Source organism: Puntigrus tetrazona, chromosome 9, assembly GCF_018831695.1.
Source record: "Puntigrus tetrazona isolate hp1 chromosome 9, ASM1883169v1, whole genome shotgun sequence".
NCBI classification, from domain to species: Eukaryota; Metazoa; Chordata; class Actinopteri; order Cypriniformes; family Cyprinidae; genus Puntigrus; species Puntigrus tetrazona.
The window spans coordinates 9,043,019-9,053,342 of NC_056707.1; the positions used below are offsets into that span (position 1 = coordinate 9,043,019).

Here is a 10,324-nt window from a genome sequence, read left to right on the forward strand (position 1 = left end):
ATCTGCAAACAGAGCAAGCAGGAGAGCAAACACACACACAGTGGAGCAGGCTAAAAAAACCAAAGACCTCCATGTACGTGCTGGACTAAGCTAAACCACTCACAATCCCCTTCACCACCAGGAGCTGACAGTTAGGTGGAAAGGAAAATTGAAGCACAGCTATTTATATTCAATTATGTCTAAACATCTTATTATGATATCTATTGTGAGCAATTATCACGAGTCAATAACAGCTGAGTGTTTTAATTATACCCCATGTCGAGGGGAACAGAAAGCAAACAATGCTGCAAATCACACACACATACAAACATGCAAGCAGAAAGTGTTTTTCTATCACGATGAGGACTTTCCAATGACTTCTATTGTTTTTATACTAAACTAATACTAATCTAACTCTCACAGAAACGTTTTTGCATGTCTGTTATTTTAATGAGATTTAGTATGATTGTTAAGCTAATATAGCTGGTTGCAGGTTTTACGGAGCTTGCCGAGACGTTTGGTTCCCACCGTGTAGAGTGAAATTCCTAATATTCTAAAATTAATTACAATTATGTTAATGTTTCCATAAAAAAAAAAAAAAAAAAAAAAAAAAAAAAAAAGTATTGGAGCAATAAGTACATTTATTCATCAACCACAATTGCTAATGGTACCATCAATATTCTTAAGAGTTTTTTTTTGATTTATGAGAGTTTGTCACTGAGAAGGTTTGCTTGCAGATTTAAAAACAGCAAACAACAGTCGCATGAATGAACACACACTTGCTGTATTACACATTCGGAATATCGCAATTGAGATTGCTAAACTCCAACTGTGTTTTCAGGCCATCAGCACTTTTTTGTAGAGCCGTGCAGAAAATGTGTCTATTTAAGAGAAATAATATTTTTTTTATACAATATGTATTTTTAAGGGTGGGGGGGTGGATTCTGTCATCTGGCAACCCCAAGCACGAGAGCTAGTGGATTCTCGTTACCAATGCAAACTAACAAAAATGTCAATAGAAAAACAAATACTAGCGTGCCAATATCATAGACGACTTAATCGAAAAAAGCAGAAATGGTGATCATGGTCCAGCTCTACCTTGAAATATGAGTCATTCCACTTTTCACCTGACAATGTCAGTAATAAAAAGACCCACTCATTTTAAATAAAATCAGCTTTCAAGAACACTCTAGGCTGCTGTTCTTACAATTTTAAATGCATGTCCTGCAAGTCTTTTGCAGTAAGCTTTCTAGGAAGAGGAAATTCTTATATTCACAAGTGAGACAAAATGCTACATTAAACTGAATGCGGTTATGTAAGTCATTTACATCTAAGAGGCAAAATGGAAATGCTATTTTTATTTAACATCAGCATAAATCAAAGACCATAAATTAAACATTTGTGCTTAGCACCGAACCAATATGAAATGAATATGCACAACCAATTAGAAAATTTTCTCTTAGGATTTTTTTTTTTACCCTTTTGTTTGATGATAAAACAGTGTGATGATCTATGTTGCAGACATCTGAAAGTACCTCTGTTCTTTTGATATAATGATTATTGTTGCAGTGTTTCTGAACGGGAAGAGCTCTAGGACATTGGGCGTGGGAATGACAAATGAACAGCTCATATTACGAGTGCAATTGCTGAAACCAAGTAGTGGGGCTAAATGCCAGGGATGTGATTGATCGAAAATATACCGCTTTCCCTGCTGATGCAGTCATTAAATAAACGCAGCATCTGGAATAGGCTAGACACAAACACGCCGTGTGCTCTTTTCCTCAGGCTAGCGATCCACACACACCCAGAGGCCAACAAGCTCAGCTAAGGTCATCTCTTACACTTTATGCTAAAAATATCAGTTGGTCTGCTGTTAATACGAAGCTTCTGGGATAGTCGCAGTGATCCTGTTTACTCTTACATCTGCAATCTAGTCACACAGGAGAGGCTAAAGAGATGCTTCTCAAAAATCGCTCCTTGTTTTTCTGCCCGGGTTGCGCAGCCCGTGGGATGGAGGAAGTGTCTCGTCATGCGTGGAGACAGCAAGATGCCTGTAACTAATCTAACTGACAGCCTCTCAGACACAGATCACAGGGCTGATGGGAGAGAACGGTGGAGCAGGGAACTTTCCAAGCAGATTAATTCATAAAGAAGTCCTTCTGTGGCTGGCGAAAGGCCCGTGCTGACATGGGATAGCCCATCCCTTCTTCAGAGACAAATGCTTCACAGTTCACCTAAAATATATATATATGCATATATAAAACTCTGTCCTTATTTACTCTTCCTTATGTTGTTCCAAACACATCTGACAAATGAAGTTTTTTTTATGAAGTTATGATGAATGGGAACTTAGGCACTGACGGAAGTGATGCTAAAGCACCATAAAAGATCATAAAAGTAGAACAAATTGTGCATTTTGTAACTGCTGCAATGTAACCGTAGTAATGATGTTTTTTAGCTGCAACCGTGGTCTGTAACAATGTTGTAAATAATTCTCGGCTTCTTGCACATACCAATCGTCTCACTTCATGGAGACTTCAGTATATTGTCAGGAGACATGGGAATTAATTTTGTGATGCCTGTATGTGCTGTTTTTGATTAAGTAGCCACTGGCTTGCTTTTTATGAATGGTCAAGGACCACGATTTCAGCTAAAAAAAAAATTCTGGTGTACTGAAAAAAAAAATCACCTACATCTTGGATTGCCTTAAAATTCAACGTCAAATTTAAATCCAAATGCAGTTAACCACTGCTAATGGCTCTTGTATCACAAGAACCAAATATTAGCTAGTTCGTGAACGAATCATTCAGACCACATCATCTGATTCAATGTAAATAAATAACTTATTATTACCTCCTAAGAGCGTGTAAAGGCAGATCAAAGGCAGATGAATTTAATTTTTAAAAATAATATTTTTTTCTTTTCATTTGTCGTACACAGCTATTTTGTGGCTCCAGAGGACTCTCAAGTCATACAGACTACTTTTATGACACTTTTATGGTGCTTTTGCATTCTTTTTGAAGCTCAAAAGCTCCAGTCCCAATTCAATGTTGTAACACTGAAATACATTTTTCAGAATTTCTCCAACTGGGTACCACAGAAGAAAGTAAGTCACACAGGTTTGGATCGAGATGGGGAGAGTAAATTGCCTTTTAATGTCTGATGCAGATAACTGTTGCCTCTTGAATTCATCTTTGAATTCTTGAACAAACAGCAAGCACAAACAACTGTGAGGACAACACTTCACATTTGGCTGTCACAACTTTTACCGCTTTTCTCTTCTCAGCTTTGCTTTTATCTTTCTGCAGAAGCGTGGCATTTTCCCTGCTGTGGCCAACGGGGAGAGAGACCGTAAAGAAGGGGTGAAATAAAGTAGCAGTGGAACAGAGAAGCCGAGAGAGTCTCAGCCGTCACTTCTAATTTCCTGTATCACATGAATGGTACCTAGGATCAAACATACAGTATGTATCTATCTTGAGTAGAGCAGAAGACTAAAACTCTACACCACATCTAAGGTTTGCTCCATGTTATCAAGATGAAGAATGTATCCATCTCTGGAAGGTATGTATATCCAAAACATCCTATTAAGACTTGACAAATGTTCTTTGCTATTACCCTACGCCATATCCATTCATCCATCAGTACACAAAACTTCAATAAATATGTCATGACGGACACATATAAGACCTTCTGGAGTGGACATGGTTGGCTTATGGAATTAGTTTTATTCGTTTTGTCCAATTTAGCTAATGCAAAAATCATGTATGATTTCAGACTCTAAATATTTAATTCCAACAGTGACAGGTTTGAAATACAACACTGAAAAAACTTCACTCTTGGCAAAGGTGGAATAAAAAGTGAGTGAGAGTTTTTACAAAGCGGTATTGTTGCCATGCGCTCTTTCAGAGGCTGACACTGGTGGCAGTATCAAACAACAGAAAAGTAAATATAAAAATGCACCCTGCTTTTCTCCCTTGAGGAGAACAGCTGAATCCCCCGCTGCCGTCTGTATATTATAAGAAATCATGAGTACAGAGAAACAGGACCTCTCCTGTGAACACAATGAGGGTAGAGAGCCAGGTCGGTGCCCTATTTACTAAGACTATGTCCAAATGAATAGTCACTACAGGGGAAACCAGAGAAGAAAGCATATCTATCCACCCCACCACTGACAGAAACGGTTTCCCTTGTAATGATAAATTGAATTTGTTTGCAACACCTGCAGACTCCCCAGTTTCATCTGGAAACAGAACATTTGCCTCTAAAAGCGTAAATAAACTCACTATTCCAGCAATTCTGATACAGAATTTTGGACATTTATTGCTCTTTACCCCTCCACCATGTTTTTGATTCTAATAATATATAGCCCTATGCAGTATTTTTTCATTCACTTTCTCTCTAAACTTAACTTTCTGAAGCAGAAGCTGCAAGCCAATAACACAAACTTTCCTCGAGCTTACCACTGTAAAATCTTCGGCCGAGCAGTTCTGCCCACTGAAGTTGCAGCTCTTTAGCATCTCTTCCAGCTGGTGACCCGTCCGGTTGAAGATGTCCTGCATGTCCGGCGCCGGATACTCCAAATCGGTGGGCTTGTGGCCATCCTTGTTTTTTGGGGGCAAGCCGGTCAGGTTGGCCAGGTGGTAGATGTCGGCGTCAGTAAGAGCGGAAAAGCGGAAACGGTTGATGTTGCAGATGGTCACGGCGGGGAACACCATCTCCGGGGTGGCCTCCTCATTCAGTGCCGTGACATGAGGATGCTCCAGGTAGGAGATGGCACACTTTGCCGCCTGGTATAGAAAGAGAGCCAGGGACACCAGGAACGCAAGAGCCCAGAGGGTCTGTCTGACGCCCAGCCGGCCCGACACAAAGATGTGGTTAATCCCATGGAGCGAGCACGCATTGGCGAAGCCGGCCAGGTCTTTGGCTGGGGGGCTGCAGCTCTCCTCGATCAGGCTCTCCTTGTCCCCATCCTGGTTGCCTTTCTGCTTCTCATCCTCCTCTGCAAATTTGATTTTGCAAACAAATTCGATCGGCATGTGGGCAGCCAGGTCTGCGTTTGGGATGCTTGGATAACAGCTTGGAGCCCCAGTATCCACTAAGTCCCGTTGCTCTGACGAACAAGATCTCAACTCCAGAAAGAAATGAAGGGAAAAAAAGCATGCAGAGCGAGAGCGAGAGCGAGAGCGAGAGTGGCCGCTGCTGTCGCGTGCAGTGGAAGGAACTGCTTCTGTCTCTCAGTTCCAGCTCTCCAGTGCTGATGCTCCTGGTGCTGCGCTCGGACTGCTCATCTGAGCACTTGTTCGGCACGCTTACGAGTCCTGCTTACCAGCTGTGATACACCTAGGAAAGCAAAAACAACAACAACAAAAAAAAAAACATACAACAAATCTCCTCTTTGCTTTACAGCAACAGAGGAAAATGCAGCATTTTGACTCAAGCTAAAAGAGGCTGGGGGGGCTTCTTAATAATTCATGAGGAAGCAACACTGTGATTATTTCCTCTTCACCGGCACAAGCAGCGGCAACTCAAACACCCCCCACGCTCTCGTCCTCTCGCTTTCTCTCTCTCTCTCTCTCTCTCTCTCACACACACACACATGCGTACGTATACACTCGCTTCCCCCTCGCTTGCGCTCTCTCTCACTTAATCCACTTGTTTGAGACGGTTTCTTACCCCTTGACCACAATAAGTTTCCGTCAAAGGCTGCTTCGCTGAACATCCCGGACTAGCTGAGAGCGTTAGGGGGGTCAGTGGATTTTAATGTCGCCCCCCTTCCACGACTCATCCACCCCCAGCTTAGTCCCAGAAGACATCCTAATTGCGACAATAATGAGCCGTGAGGAGTGAGCGTAAACAGCTCACAACTCTGAACGATCAATCTCCCAGCGAAAAAAAAAAGCTAAGAAAAAGGGAAATGGAGAAAGAAAGGATATTGATCGTGCAGAAGCATCAGTCAAAGATTAAGGAAAGCAGTACAACGGTCCTTTCTTATCAGGAATTAATGGTAGCATCACTGGGCTCTGGCACGAATTTAAATCAGTGCCTGTCTCCCAATCTAGGTTCGGGTGACACCGAAGACACAGAAATAATGTATTGATCTTGACCCTACTTTCACACTTTTTAGCTTTTTTCATAAGCGAGCACTCTCGTGCTGTTAATAGCCTTTTGCTATTGCCAAACAAAATTATGTAAAATGCATCTCCCTAATGCAAAGTTTTCTTCTATAAATGCAATTAGCTTTACAGGTCACATCTCTGTGGAATGAAACATTTGGTGAAAAGTAGTATTTTGAGACTAAATCGAAAAGGCTTCAAAAATTCAAGACCCAAACAAACTTTGGGTCTTGTATAAACACTCTTACATTCAGGGGAGTTTTATTAAGCATAACCAAACAGTTACAGATATATACAGTTATATATTATATACTGTTATATTATATATATATATGCTACGCGTCACTCAAATATTAAAACATCGAAATATTATTGCTTCTAAAAAAAAAAAAAAATTCAAATAGGCAGTCTATGCGAATGAGAAATGTTTCTAAAGAAATATATTTTCTTGCAGAATTTTAAATGGACACCATCACTGTCGAGAACTCCATCTATATAATCATGAATAAAATACTGTTCATTTCAAACACTGCAGCCCACTAAGATTATATAGACATTTAAAAGGACATTATTTCCATCATTCTAACAAGTAAGAAAGTCATGCAGGCAAATAATGACACATGGCTGAATAAATGATGATAGATTTTTGTGGTGAACCGTCCCTTTAAGTCTTATCTACATGGATGCATGTTTTGATTTCATCTGTGAGTGAACTAGACTGGAATTATATTTGCGTATAGTTTCCCTATTATATTTTCAGTATTGTTCATGGTAAATGAAGATCTATATTTAGACTCTCTGAATGTGCACAAGGACACCCTTGCTGTGAAAACTTTTATCTATAAATAAACAAGCTTACCTCACCTCACATTTACCCCTGGGTGTGATTGTGAAGGAACTTTAATATCCGTTACACTGACAAATGCAAATGTGCTTTTCTGATTGTAATGAAATTGCTCAGAGTCATCAGTTAATTATAAGAGACTTTATTGGACAATAAATATATGGGACAATAAAGCATTTCCCTCTGTGTCATGGCCCTACAGCCGTATACAGCATATAATGCATGTTAAGCATGTGTATGTGCATTAATTAAAAGCGTTATTTTCTTTTAACACCACAATCTATGCAATCCAGGATGGTTGTGAAGCAGTAGAAAGCTGTTTTTATGCTACGTTTCTCTCCAGTCCTCAGTTTTTCAGTTTCCATGCCAGGTCAAATGTTCTCAGAAGTGTTAGTGGGACCTTTTATTTTTAGCTCCAGTAATATTGACAGATTTCCTTTTTTTTAAGAAAAAAAAAACAACTCACTGTTAACATTTCAATATTTTTTTAAACAGTTTATCACATTCTAAAATTCCACTTCAAAAGGATGCCCCACATACAAACACAGAGGTCTGGGTTAAGCCCTGAATATCAAACTGGCACTAGAATCACCCCTGCCTCTGACTTCTGACACAATATGGCTTTTTTTTTTTTTTAATGTGTACTTATCTATGCAACACTTCATACAACAGTCTCTTGATGGTGAGCCTCTAGAGTATGTTGGAGCCTCTGGGATTCCGTTTCCCCCTGAGCAGCAGTGTTCTCCAAAGCCATTCAAACATTATTTATGCATCTATCAGCCTCCTAATGCTCCAGTCAGTCTAACACGGGCCGTTTAAAGCCTCCAAACTCACTGCATGCACTTCATAACCTAATAAGGTTTTCCATTTTAAACCTAATGTTTGAGCTAAATTTCAGAATTTGTTGTCTTTAAAAAGTCTTTCCCAGAGGAGACCGTTTTCAGTCACATGTTGGAAGCAAAATGGGGCTTCATCATGTTGTTCTGATGGATGCACTGCTGGGGGAGGGAGGACAGGGTGAAGAATGAATTCTAACCTTGTTCCAGTGATATGAGACAGCAACATGCTCAGAGGACACATCTGTCATATGGCATAGGAAGCTCCTAAACCGAGTTATACTGCCTTTGGTACAAAACATGGACGTGTGCCTGATGTAGCTATGAATAGTGTTTTTTTTTTGCAGTTATTAAATTGGAATTGCTACTAAAAATAATCACTGAACCAATTTATATTTCATATCATAAAGTGAATATAGCCAAATTGACACGTGAATATCATATTTTATATATATTTGCTAATGTTTACATTGTAAAAGTTGCATGAGCATTTCTATTCTGCACCACTATCCGAAAGTGAGATATTTTCAGATTCTATCAGGCGCGGTAAATTTGGAACAGCGAGAGGGGAGAATATAATTCTCCTGTGAGAGATATTCATTCAGGAAGTGTCAGGAATACCTCCTGAATACCCCTTCTGTCACTGCTTCCACAGACATCATCTTGGCCTTGATGTTATAAAAGAAAAGATATTAGACACTTTTTCCCCTTTTACAGAGGAACAGCAGAATGGACATAATGTGAATATCATGTGAATCATGGGAAATAGGAGAACAGTGTTATTCTTAAAAAAAAAAAGTTGAGGATCAAATTAAAATCAAGCATTTCCCTTTGTGTCATGGCTCTACTGCAATATACAGCATATAATGCATGTTAAGCATGTGCATTAATTGAATGTGTCATTTTCCTTTAACAAAACAATCTATGCAATCCAGAATTTTGTTATGAAGCAGTAGAGAGCTGTTTTTATGGTATGTTTCTCTCCAGTCCTCAGTTAAGTTCTAGTTAGTGCTTACACGGTCATTTTCAACACTCAATGTCACAGCTTTTACAATGTATATTTAGCAAATTTACCAGAAATCCAAACAATGATGTTCATTGGTTCGTTATAAACCAGAAAAAGCTTATAAAATATCCGTCCAAGAAGGAGAACCAGGTATGTCTGATTATTTTGTCCCTTTTAGAACCTGGTCTCATAAAAATACGGACCTCTGTGCACTTTTTGTGCAACACCGTTTTTACGCACTTTACTGCAAGTTTCGTCGCAGTTTCAAAGAGAAATCTAAACCTAAAACACAGGTTTAATATGTGACCCCTGGCACATTTTTAATACGTAGGTATGTACTGCAGCAGTTCAAACATGAAATATGCATGGACTGTTGCTAAAAGTTAATGCTCTATCATGTTGGAAATATGCTCTACACCAAATCCAACTCTAAACCTACCCGATAGTGTTAACAAAATGAAAAACCGATTAAAAGGTAAATTATTAAAAGGTATTTGTTGATGTAATCATGTCATTTTATTGTCATTGTTTTGAAGTCAAAAGATAATCTTCAAGTAACTGAAAATTACACATTATTAATCATAACTCTGTAAAGTTGTGTTAAAAGAAATAAAAGTTTTTGTAAGGTTCTGGTAAGTAATAAACTTTGCTAGATTTAAATCACTACTAGTGGGTTACCATGATCGTCACTTTACAAAATAACTAGTACTTTAGAAGGAAGTAGCAACTCGTTCCTGTGTAGTTATTCATTAAATGACGGATCAGTTTTCATATTTTTAAGTGATAACATGATTTTTCTCACATAATTGTGCAAATATTATGCTTTAGTAATTAAAACTCTGTAAATTTGTGTGAAAATGAATACAAGGTGTCTGAGTTGTCACCAAGCTACATTTATACCATGAGACTAGGCAGTTTTGGGGTCTTTTTGGATTGCTTACGTCTTTGGTTCATGTTGCATACATATTGGAAGTCAGGATGTCCCCGTCCACTTGTTTGGTTCCCAACAAGGTTCAGAAGGCAACATTTACACTTATAATATAGTAAATTGCATCAAATAAACCGCATTATTAGGAGAAATTGCACAAGAGTTCTTTTTAATTAAACCAAACCTGTCAAACCTGAACTAAACTAAGACTTAAAAATAAAGCTAAATAGAAATACTATTTTTAATAAATAAATAAATAAAATTAATAAATAAATACTTTAAAAAAATATTACAAATACATCAGATGAATCTCTGATGATATTAATACAATATTTACCATATTCTTTGAGAGGCTGACCTTTTGTCTGTAGCCCTGGTGATATGCTGAATGAATTAATGAATGAACAAATGCATAAATCAAGCAATGAACAAACCAGAAGAAAGCCTACTTCAGAATGACAAATCATGGTCACACAATCACTCAAAAATAATATTCCAAAATGTCTAGAAATGGCATTTCGGTGAAGGATAGAAAACCACCATGGCCAAACAATTTTAGGTCCTGCATACACCAAAAATAAAAATAAATAAACAAACAAATAACCAGTTCTGGTGCTC

General features: G+C 38.5%; 1 protein-coding gene across 1 annotated transcript in view; it reads right to left on the reverse strand.

Annotated features, from left to right (window-relative positions):
* Positions 1-5,784, reverse strand: part of asic4a (acid-sensing (proton-gated) ion channel family member 4a) — a 70,285-nt gene extending 64,501 nt beyond the window's left edge. Inside the window, exon 1 of the mRNA XM_043249164.1 lies at positions 4,440-5,784. Within this exon, the coding sequence (XP_043105099.1) occupies positions 4,440-5,015 (576 nt within the window). The 5' untranslated portion in view covers positions 5,016-5,784. The remainder of the gene's footprint in view (positions 1-4,439) is intronic.
* Between the last annotated feature and the right edge of the window lie 4,540 nt (positions 5,785-10,324).